General features: G+C 39.0%; 1 protein-coding gene across 1 annotated transcript in view; it reads left to right on the forward strand.

The window, feature by feature from the left end:
• The window catches only part of LOC119616864 (glutamate-rich protein 3), a 14,453-nt gene extending 6,009 nt beyond the window's left edge, over window positions 1–8,444 (forward strand). The window contains exons 8-11 of the mRNA XM_037974570.1: window positions 613–786; window positions 1,105–1,280; window positions 4,625–4,848; window positions 5,709–8,444. Coding sequence (XP_037830498.1) covers window positions 613–786; window positions 1,105–1,280; window positions 4,625–4,848; window positions 5,709–6,312 — 1,178 coding nt within the window. The 3' untranslated portion in view covers window positions 6,313–8,444. The remainder of the gene's footprint in view (window positions 1–612; window positions 787–1,104; window positions 1,281–4,624; window positions 4,849–5,708) is intronic.
• The last annotated feature ends 4,021 nt before the right edge of the window (window positions 8,445–12,465 follow it).

Genomic DNA, 12,465 nt, shown 5'->3' on the forward strand with positions numbered 1-12,465 from the left:
TCGGACTCAATGTCCCCCGCCTCCCCCGGAACATGTTCGAAGTTCTCCCGGAGGTGGGAGTTAAAGCTCCGCCTAACAGGAGACTCTGCCAGACGTTCCCAACAGACCCTCACAATACGTTTGGGCCTGCCAGGTCTGACCGGCATCCTCCCACTACCCACTGAGCTTAAAACTTTGACATTAAAGGGTCACCCCAATTCAAGATGGCCACTACAGCTGGTCAACTGTAGCTGACACAAAACAGCTATAACTCAGTCATTTTTAGATATTGAGCTAAAACTTGGTGTTATAGTAGCTGAGAGTAAGACACAACACATACTTCAAGTGCTAATGCAACACCATTTACAAAGTTTGACCAAAAGAGCTACAGCTCCATCCCTTCTCAGCTTAAGATGACTTTTGTTTAAATCTCTGCCGTGAAAAGTGGCGGGCAATATTCATTCCTACAAGGAATGCGAGAGCTTTAATTTTAGTCAGTTTCTTTCCTCAAGAAATAACGGAGAAACAGATGCAGACACAAATGACCCTCCAGGCCATCTGCATGTGGTGTTTCCATTTAATAGATCTTGTGGAAAAAAAATGAGAAAGAACACGAAGGGTTTCTTTTTGAAGTTTCATTGCAGGATGAAGATGTGCTGACTAAGCAGAACATGGATAAACAGAAAGACCTGGAATCAGATGGGAGAAGCAGAGATGTGGAAAAGCCAAAGGACTTCTATAAAGAATGTGTGGAAATGAGTGCCGAGTTGAACCGGTGTCCAAACAAACACTGGTTCAAGGCTAACAGTGAGTAAAGACATTGAATAACAGTAGGAAATAAATGAGTCCCATCGGAGTGCTGTCACTGATTCACATAATACACTTTAGCAGAAAAAAAAGCAGTAAAAAATGCTGTGATTGATAATGTGTAGAAGAGATTACACAGACATTCACTCAGAGGAAGATTTACTTACACAGAAATGTCAGCAGCTCGGCTTTTTGTTTTGCTCAAACAAATGCACAAACTGAATCTTATGTCTTTCACTCTCTCATTTAAAGTAGGTGCTACTAACAGACAGTTTTACTGCACCTGGGTTGTATCGTTTTCTCTCTCTGTGTGCCAAGTCCTGGAGAGGTGCCGGCTCCAAAAGAGGCTGTTGTCGTGCCCCAAAGATCAGGGCTCAGATGTGGAGCTCAGTGCAGAAAGCGACACGATGCCGCAGCCCGAGGACGAAGAGGATGCCACCTGCCAGAACCCTGGTGAAGAAGAGCCTGTGGAGGAGCAAGATCTGCAGGCACAGGTGTGTGTCCAACACGGATTTACTCTGGTGAATCTGTTTCTTCCAGTTTCTGCCAGAAACACTGTTGGCACTGAATCAAAGGAGAGCCTTTTGAAACAGCCAGCTTTATGCAGAAGTACTTCTTACTTTGAGCTATGGCTAGAAATTCAAACACCAGAACTGAAGATATAACAAAATAACAACATAAATTACAATTTTTTTTTTTCTTTTTTGTTTTGTTAGTTTTATTACCATGTGACATGTGAATTCTTCAGCTTTCTTTCATCTTTTATTAAGAGAAATGGTTTTGAGAAGTGGGACTCAGAATCTCAGGATTTGTTTTTCTTTACAGTAGATCACTGATTTATTTCAAATATTCCAATAGTGCCTGGCAATCTGCAAAATCTTTGATATTGTCTATATGTCTGCTCAATCATGACCCATAAGATCAAGTTTTCACACAGAACATCCTGCAAGAAGTTTTAACCATCATGGCATCATACGTGGCACAGAATAGTGTTGTAAACAGCTCAGCTCAAGTCAATGTATTTCCACTGCAACATAGTCAGAAATTTCATCTAAGCAAACCAAAATACGACATATTATTCTCTTCTAAATGTTTATCAGATAGGCCTTTCAAATGACTTTTGTTTTTATCCAAGACTCCCCATCTGGTCAGATTCAGTTTTTGCACAGATGGCCTGAAGTTTGTCTTTTTAATCTTAATCACTCTGAATTTAATTTTCCATCAGCAACAGAAAAGCAAATCAGGCTCAACCATGATGATACCACCACCATGTTTTATAGGTGGGAATTGCAGTGTCACATTTCACACAAGACCTCTCAATTAAAAGAAAGTGATACATTTCTGCTCTTTAGATAAATTATTTCACCTGTTGATGGCAGATTGTCATTGCAGCGACTGAGCTCTTTTCTCTACTCTGAAATTAACTGTCTTAGGTAAGATTTTAGTGCATAATAATAAAACGTAATAATAAATAGGGGTTCCAGCATTCATACCTGAGAACTACTGAAACCTACTAGAAAACTAGCAGGAAGGAATATAAACTTGTGCGATCTTATCCCTGCCCTTTCAACATATTTTCAATTTTTCAATAGCTGTGTTTGGCTGTGTGCAAGAAAAACTTACATATTCATTTATATGCACACATATATAGTTGCATGAATATATCTATGTAAATACATATATTTCCAATTCCACACTTATTCCCTCATTCACATAATAACATGCTTACATTCATGTGAACTCTCTAGTAATTAACATTAATTTTATAATGAGGTAATTGTGAATAACCATATGAACTAAGACTTAAATGTCTTCGATTAATGTTGTTTTTTTAAACTGGAAATTGTTTGGAGGTTCTTGTAGTTCAGGCATAAGTGTATAAGATAAAAATGTTTTTTTTATGTTGTTTTAAAGCTAACCCTTCCTCTAAAATTATACCACCCCTCTTTGTCAGAATACATCATTTCTACATTTCCTGGCAGCAGGTTATATCTCACTTTGAACATTATTTGTGCAGTTTAATATTTGACAAGATCCAATAATTTTAATGCATGTTAATTTAAAAATAAAACATTAGTGTGTTCCAGAAATCCAGCCTGATTTAAAATTCTAATAGCTTTTTGCAATAAAGGAGCAAAGCAATGTCAAGACGGATGAAAGCAAAAAACAATAATTAATATTTATGTAGTTTTTGCCAGGTGAACTTCTCTGAAGAGAGAAGTGACCCTATATGGTAGTTGTAGCCTGGTATCGTAGTAGGTGGGTGTTTGAAATGGTTGCAATGTTCAACTTGACCACTAGATGTCAGTAATAGCTGCCTGCTGAGCCTTTAATTATTAACTTTAGGTTTGTTTGCAAAACTTCTATTATCATAAAGTTGCAAAAATATAGGAAATCCTGAAGTGTTTGAAAACCTTTCCCCCACTTCAGTGTGTTGAATACAAAGATAATTTTGTTGTTTTTAATGCACACCATATGTTTAACATAATAGACTTAGGAGTAAAATAGAATTGCATGTCAAACACAAATCATTTTGTAAATTGATTAGTCTGAACTCTTTAAAATACTAAGAACAAAACAGAAGAACTTCCACAGTGGAACAAATTGTCAACATCTTCTAGGAATTAATTAGCGTGATTAAAAACCTGCTTATTTTACAACAGATTTATTCTATTGTAAATAAATATTTCAGTATTTGAGAGTTTAATACACAGATCGTTGCAACAAATGGTCTATGAGGTTTATCTGAGGCTGGTAGGTGTTTGGCTGTGTCGTGCCGATCATGATGAAAAAGCTTCCAGTAGTGGCTGAGAAATTCCTCAAGGTGCAGCAAAGTGGCATAGTGAAGGTGGCTGACAGCCAGATTGTACGTCTCTCTCTGGACTCTCATCTCTGAGTATAAAACCTCCAGCACCTTTCCTACTGATGTCTCTTTTTCCCAGTCATCATAAGAATATGAAACTGTGTTGCTTCCTCATGCAGAAACTGTAAATACTTAATGTTAGTACTGTACTCACGTGGTCCGAATGCTGAAAATCTTTCTATATACAAGAAAAGATGATCTGTCAGTAAAACAAATTCTCTTTTCATGATTTTTTATGTTGTTTTGAGGCCTTACATTGTACATAATTTCCCACTAGAATCACAGAAACAAAGAAAGATATAAATAAGTCAACACATTATATGGTTCAAATGTACAACAAACATTTGTGTCATTGTTTTATAAGTCTTGGCTTCATGAAATATTTCTGAAGCTCAGTGGATAAACTTTAAAATGCATGGTCCTGTTGGTTTTTGACAGTTTGGGGATATTTTTCAACTTTTGAACTTGAACGTGTTTCCTGACGCCTAAATTAAAGGCCTAGCATTTCTTGGAGGATTGCTAACATCATTTTATTCCATAGTTTTAAACTAAGATCATCTTATGTTGAGGTGTAGCCTTTTTGGTCATACCCTGAAAATTATGACAGTATGCATAATCTCATGTGATACTGTGAGGCGAAACGTTAAAAGTATGCAAATATTGACCAAGGTTTTAGATCAGTATTTGTAAAACTAATCCAGTTATAGCCATTTTTGTGTGTTTAGGGTCAGCTAGCTGTAGCAGCCATCTTGAATTGGTTTGTTTTCAAATGTTAGCAGCTATTTTATTGCAACATAATGATTACTTTCTGCAAGTTTCATTAAAATCCATCCAGTGGTTTATGAGATATTTTGATAACAGACAAGCACACACAGACTCAGGCATAAACCTCATTGTCCACCTTCGCCTTCAGGTTGTGGGCAATAAACAACAGCACGTATAAAAACCTAAATAAGTGTATTTTTGTGAATGCAGCTCGACGCCATGATGACAGTGTTGAAAACATCTGATGAGGTGGAGCAGCTGGTTCTGAGGAACACCGACCTTACAGACGATCTTCTTCTAAGCCTGGCTGGGGTCCTGAAGAGCAGCCCATCTGAAGTCACGCTGCTCAACCTCAACCTCAACCTCATTGGCCCCTTCGGTGCTCACATCCTGCTGGATGTCCTGAAAGTGAAGCTGCTGGTGAAAGGCCTGCAGTAAGTCCCAGACTCTAATGAGCCGAATCAACCCGAAACCTGAGGAGGAAGTAGAACTGAATGCATAAAAGGCACTTAAAGTCACACACACCCAGGAGCATCTTCCATTTGGAAATGTTTAAAATGGCTGGAGAAAGGAAAACAATTGATCAGACACTAAAAGGAGGATTCAAATTCAAGCACAAGCTACAACCTAAAAAATCCCTTTTTCACTGCTGAATGACTAAATCCATCTTTTTTTATGAGAACAAAGTAAAACGCCTCCAGTGCTTCCGAGTTATTTCCTTATTCTCCACAAAATCCTAACAGTGTTAAAGAGCTTACCTCTGTGGCACTGGATTGGACACGCGGACAGATTTGGAAAGTTTGAGCACATTTACATTAATGACACATGAGGAAAGATGCAATACAATTCACATTAAACACAGGACAACAAAAAATATGTATTTGGTGAAATTTTATTGTCTCCAAAAGTTAATCATCAGATATCAATCCAGTGACTACTTTCCATGTGTTTCTCTAAAATCTGTCCAGTGATTCATGAGATATTTTGCTAACAGTATAGACGAACAAACACAAACACAGAAATAGGGAAAAACATTATTGCCGCTTTGCCTTCAGTTGCAGATGTTAGTAATCCTTTTTTTTAGAGGTTTAAAAGGTAAGACTGTATTTGTTTCTGCAAAACTTTAAAAATGTTTATTCTGGATGAATGTATGCTTGAATTTCCACAGTAATTCTGTATGAATCATGTTAAATGACTCTGCAATCACTTTACATTTCCAATAGCAAATCTGTTAAGATCACTCATATGTATAAAGTTGAAAATGAAAACTCTGTCCCTTTTTGTCTTCCTTTAGCTTATTTGGAAACAAACTGCGTGACCACGGAGTTCTGACCCTTCTGACTGGAATAGCTGAGCTGCAGGAGCAAACAGCTCAAGCCGCCATCGCCATCCACCAGGCCCTGCTCTTCCCATCGGAGCAGAACTTAATGCTGCAGCTCACCCCTGGGTGGAGCTCTTTCAGGGTTTTTGCCCTTTTGGAACTGGACATCGGTGGAAACAGCCTGAGCAGCGATGGGGTCAAGGTGTTAGCATCCTTCATGAGATCCCATTCCCACCTTCAGTACCTAGGGCTGGCGCAGACCAGCGGTGCGGATCTGGCAGCGTGGAAGGAACTTTTCGACAGCCTGAAAGGGAACAGCTCACTGACTCAGATCATTTTAGATGAGAACAACTTGGGTGACCCCGGGGTCAGGCTGCTGGCTGACATCCTGAAGGAAAACGTGAGTCTGCAGCAGGTGGACCTCGACAGGAATGGCATCAGCGACGTGGGAGGAAACGACATCATGGGAGCATTGCTTTGCAGGACGCAGTTCCCTTTGAGGCATCTTAGCCTTCAGGAGAACAACATCAGTGCAGGATTAATGAGCAGGATACAAGAGGAAGTGAAACCCAAATGAAACATGTAGGATCTACCTGTGAACTACAAAAAGCACTAACCTTATAAAAACACAAGAATCTTTTGTGCTCATTCGGAGGTTGGAGAGGAACAAGCTGACTCATTTGACTTGTTTGACCGTCAAACACACGCTCACACAAAGGTTTTTTCCTTCCTATAGGTGGGTGGCCCCACTAAGAAATGCAGCATCTCCATTTAGTTCAGGCAGGTTGTGTAGGAGGCATGTTTGCTTTAAAGATGTGCTGCAGTCTGGAGGCATTTTCAAAGAAGTATCAATGAACTGAACCTTTCTTCTGTGTGATGAGGTTACATCTCCACCTTCTTCTTCCCACCCGTGTTCCCCTTCATGACTCCACACCTACCACACAAGAACCGACTCCAGCACGGAGCTCACTGATGCCTCTGTTGCTTTATTGAATAAATTGCTGCCTCTTGACAAAAAAAAGAAAGAAAAGAAACCACAATGAATCATTGCACCTGCAGTATTTACAACTGGATGGCCTCCCTCCCCTAGAATACAACAGCAGCCATCAACACATTGCCTTTCTCCACTCCAAATCAAAAAATTGCTAAGTCTTGACATGTCAGCTACCTTCATTTTAGTTTTCTTGTCCCTTCATCCTACAGACAGTGCTCCTATTCAGAGTCTGAGTACGAGGGGGGAGACCAAAAAAAAAAGGAAAGCTGGAGAAATTCATGTGAATTTCAAGGCCATCATCTCATTGTTCTATCATCACAGACATTCTGAGAATAACTGTACCTGTGATCAAAGCTTGTCAAAGTGGTACTTATCTCCTTCTCTCAGGGCTGCCGGTTCTGATTCCACCGAAACTAACCCGTCCGTACTTCATCTGCAGTCATTGCAAATTCCTTTTCTGTGGAATCCTGATTAAAAAAAATTGCTCCCTGAACCCCCACATGGATGACAGATAAACGAAACTGTTTCTTTTTTCATGGAGATTACATCTGTACAAGTTATCTTACTTTGCAGTTTCAAACTACAAAAAGCTTAAGCAGCTAAATAAAGACACTTTCTGGTCTTGCAAATGACACTGGTTGTTTTACTATTTGCACTGAAAAAGCATTTCATTTTCTCTTTTGACTGGTGACATTTGAAAATCTCAGCAGCCACATTTGTCATAAAGTCACAGTGGAACTAAGAGGTACACCACCATGCTTGGCTGAGCATAAGCTGGCAAACAACAGCCGCACTGTAATTCTTTCGGTGAGGACTTTGTGCGTCTCTGTTACAAGTGAAACTCAGATCACTGACCCCATTGTCCGCCTGCTAATGTATTTGCCATGAAAGAAATCCCGCAGCGTTACACGCTTCTTTCCTTTCAAAGAACAAGACCTTCAACCAAAAAGGCTCAATCTGTGAGGATTTCTTTTCCTGCTGCTGCAGTTTTATATAAGGTAGTTCAGAAAGAAGTCCACTTGTCAGGTTTGGCTCATCATTCAGGATTTTCATTTTTTTATTTTGCAGATAACAGCACTTCTAACAAAGAAAATGCATTAATTTTTGACAGCTTAGGAATAACAGCCAGAATGCGAGTAGACAAGCTGCAGCTGATACGCAGGTATTCAGGAGTTCACTCTCAGGTAACCGATACGGCGCCGAGAGCTGACTGGAAAATGAAAAGTCTTTGGAATTGAGTTTCTTGACTCTGACCAAAGGCAAAAACAAGACAAATAAAGTGAACAGTGGTACATTGTTCAGATTTCCTTCAAGTTTTCTTGGCGGGGTCATGTGGTTTATTCCCACTTACAATGTATAGAAAGTCAGTGTCTGTATTTGTGAGGCTATTATCTCTTTTTGTTTTTGAAATTTGTGCTCTGAATAACCACCAGATATTTAAAAATATTCAACTCCCCCCCTCCCATCCCCCTTTTGGCGTTGTTGTAAGTCATCATCAGTTTTGAACTGACAGCTTTTCTCAACTTTAAATAGGAGCAGAGTATTGTATATATCTATACACTGCAGTGGCCCATTCAGTTTAGACACCGTTACTCATAATCTTTCATAAAACCTGGCGTTTCAAAAGATTGCCATGAAATTTACTTAAGCTATCTAGACCCCCCTCAAGATAAAATGCACAAACCTTTTGTTACCTTGAACTTGTATCTGACAGCCATGATTAAAACCTTTGACTTTTGGTAAAGCTGATTAGAGTTATCTCCTTGTTAGTTTCGTTTGTAAGCAGGATTGTTCAAACTTGAGTATTAAACTTTACAAAATGTGCTGGAAAATAGAAGCTTTTTAATGTTTGATGCATTACGCTGAGATTTTTGATGGAAATGCCAGTAAGAGAATATTAGTACACTGATGTAAGCATAAAATATGTCAGCGATTGGTACTAGACACTTTGATATTTCTGCACACATATTTAAATTGAGAAAAAAAACAAACAAACAAAACAAAAACTGAAATATTGTGACTAGAAGTTCTTTTTTTCCAGGAAGAACCAGGTATGGTTAGTTTCACAACTAGATATACCTGAAGTTGGACTCACCTCCATGCACAGCTGCCAAACAACAAAACCAAACTCCTGAAGGGGGCTGGACTTTCAACAGAGTTCACAGGGGGATGTGTGACAGGAGGAGATGGAAATAATCAGAAGCCCCGGACTGAAAACCTATAGTTAGGGTTCTCCCTGGTAAGGGAGAGGGTCACCTTTCTGTGGCTTAGAGGTGCAGGACGAAAGACTCTGGGTGGATGGATGGATGGATGGATGGATGTGCCAAGGCGAAATAGCTGCAGAGCCTGCTCATGTCTCAGTTTGACCAGCAGAGGGCATTTGCTGTAAACTGCAGCAGCTTTTTAATCTTTGTTCTGTTTTCTTTGTTTGGATCAGTTTGAACTTTTGAAAAACGCTAGAATGGAAACTTCACTCTACAACATCACAAACAGAGAGGGACGAGGGTGAGGGGTGGATGGAGATGGAAAAAATATCTAACATAATGAAAAAGTACGTTACTCTGGTAGTGAGAAGCATTTATTTAAATTTCAAACAGTCAATGGAAATGTTTGCTTTTTCATTAACATATTGACCCTTGGTTGTCACTCCCATCACTTCACTTTAATATGTTATATTATGCTGTCTGAGACACTTTCTGGGTTTCAATTTGAATAACATTTACATTTGAAAACATTTCCAAACAAGAAACATGCTCAAGTGCTGCTTTTAAATTGCATCATTGCCATCACGGCAATGATTAAACAACAAAACGCTCTGAGACAGACTAAATGCACTGTGGTATAATAATTTAAGTCAACATATGGTGAAAGGACGGGAAGAGATGTATGTTTGTGAACATAAACGTCACCACCTGAAAAGCCAGATGGCGTGTTTGTGTTTTTAGAAATCTGGGGGAGCTGGTGGACTCGTCAGAGAACCGAACCTTTTGATCCATTTAAAACAGGCTCTGTACCGACCACAGGCAGAGGCTACTTTGTTTTATCCACTCACTCTGAAGATGTTTTTTTCTTTTTTTTTTTCTCAAACTCATTTTTTTCTGTGTGTACTAGAGACATGCCACAAGCCTGAAAACATTGCTGGCATGGTAATTAGGTGGACTTCTTTTGCCAAGTTATGGTAACAAGAAGAAAAAAGGCGAAGTTCTGGGCCTCACAGAAAACACGAGGTAAACACGAGAGGTCGATGTTGGTGCTGACTCCTGAAGAATGCAGTTTAGTCAAGATAGTCCAGTCATGTTCTGCCAAAAAGTTATCAATAGTTATTACCTTATCAGTCGTGGCATCATTCATAGAGCATTGAGTATTGAGAAAGAGGCAAAAGTCTTTGTCCATAACAGCTAATCAAACAAGTGCCTGTTTTTTATATTTTTTTTCAGACTTATAAAACAACTTTTACTCAAAAATCGACATACCAGTGTAAAAGAACACTACATTAGCTAAACCTTTACACTTGTGTATGACACCATTTGTTTAGTTTATAGCTGTTTTCTCAACCAAACAACTTCTGTTACTAGGCAAACAAATGGACTATGTATTTTGTTTTTGAAAAAAAGTTTTGTCATGAGCCTAAAAAAACCCATAAAGAAATACTCTCATTTGGCTAACCATTAGCTCACCTCATGATAATTTCTTCCTGATTCTCCAAACTAAGATTTTTTTTTCCAAACTAAGATTTGACTGCTGTCTACAAGTGAGACATGGCCAATTTGTAATTACTCCAGACATTCCTACATCTCAAAAACTAACTATTCATTAAAGGAAAGTTCCAGACTATTTCCACAACAAGCAGAAACTCTGCTGTCCTGTAACTCTTCAGATTTCAGTTTGGTTTGAGCACACGGAAATGGCTTGTTTTCTGTGCTGTGTGACAAAGCATTAAGATGATACTGAATGAAAAGTTTCGGAATCAGCTCCTTGAACAAAGGCTCCTGCTGCTGTTTGACATTCGGCAGAAAGAGTGGCTTTTCAGTACAAATAATTCATCAGCAGTTTGATCCTCTGCTCAAATGTCACTACAACAATGCCTCAGACTTGGCAGCAGCCTGCCACTTTGCGGCTCCACAGGGTGAGGAATTGGCAGTAATTACCACATCTAATGTGGCCTTCAGACAGATTAAGATGTTGTGTTCGAGCACATTGTTTTTCACTCTGTTTATGCAGTTTTGTTGGCAACTAAAATATTTGCTGACTGCATCACCGCAAATTTGTATCCAATGACTCATGTCAGCAAAAGTGCAAATTGTTGCAGCATATCTGTAGTGATGAAAAGTTCTGCACGTTGCTTTAAAAATATCAGTTTGGCCTTAAAATGTGTTGGCAACAAACAAACATCCTGATTGGTCATTTGCTTAAAAAAGCCTAATATTTGTGATATTTTATTATTCTTTCATTCTCTCCTGCTTCTACAGAGAAGCAGCTTGTCTTTAGACCATAAAGACAAATTTGACCAAATGACAGATGATTTGGATTTAATTTTCTCTTTTAAACCACCTATATTGATTTTTGTTTGTTTTGATAATTGGGAGTTGCACAATGAGCAATAAAAATGTTATTTACATCACCTTATAAAGCTGCACATGGCCCATGTCTCAGCAAAAAGACACCTAGTTAAACATTTACCAAAGTAATTTTATTTTTCACTTGAGGCATATTTTGCTTCGCTTTAACAGTAACTCTTATTTTATTTGTCTGCAAAATGTTTCATCCTGTTGATGACAAGTTTCTAACTTCATAAATCAGCTGGATGGAAGGCCTGTAAGACATATTTCACTAAAATATGCTACCAGTTGTGTCAACAATCATAAAGAAAGCAGTAAAACCGCACCAAAAGTGTAAAGATGTGGTGCAAAAATCATATAAAGATGTTAAACATTTATTTGCAGTGGAGAAAAGTAGAAGTCAATAGATTGTTGAGGTACAATTTTTCTGTGTCTCTGTGTGAGTCTGTTTAGGAAGTTTGATCCTAAACAGCAACAGACTCAGGGTTAAAGGTCAAACCACCACCATATCCATCTTGGAAGTGTAGTATGCTGACAATAATGTGTAGCCCTTTCAGAAGAGGACCTGCAATGAACTCTAGATGCATTTGCCAAAGCTTACAAGCAGCTTGGTCTGACAATCAACATAAAAAGGATCCAAAACCTCTATCAACCAGCACCTACCACACATATGTCAACACCCAAACAACAACAAATGAAAATATGGACAACTTTAGACACCTTGGCATCCTCCTATCATCTAATATTAACACTGATGATGAATTACCTCATTGCCTTAGGTGTGTCAGTGGGGCCTTGTCAAGACACAGGTGAAGAGTCTTTGAGTAGACCTACAGACCAAGATACAGATTCTGGTCTACAAAGCTGTGGGGCTGCCTCCCCTTCTGCACAGCACTTATCTTCAGAGGTGCCTCAGGCAAATCCTCAGAATCAGTATACAAACACCAACCTTCTGGAGGAGGTTGAGATCTCCACCATCACTGATACTATTTCCCAACAACAGCTCAAACGCACTGGGCATGTGCATGACTCCCACCTCCCAAAACAGGTCCTGTACTAACAGCTTGTATTGGAAAAATGTGTCCCAGGAGATTTAAAAAAAAAAAGCTATACGGACAATAACAAAACAAACATCATAAAGTGTCACACAGACCTCAAGACCTCTTGTCTTGAGAAG

Source organism: Kryptolebias marmoratus, linkage group LG1, assembly GCF_001649575.2.
Source record: "Kryptolebias marmoratus isolate JLee-2015 linkage group LG1, ASM164957v2, whole genome shotgun sequence".
Lineage (NCBI taxonomy): Eukaryota > Metazoa > Chordata > Actinopteri > Cyprinodontiformes > Rivulidae > Kryptolebias > Kryptolebias marmoratus.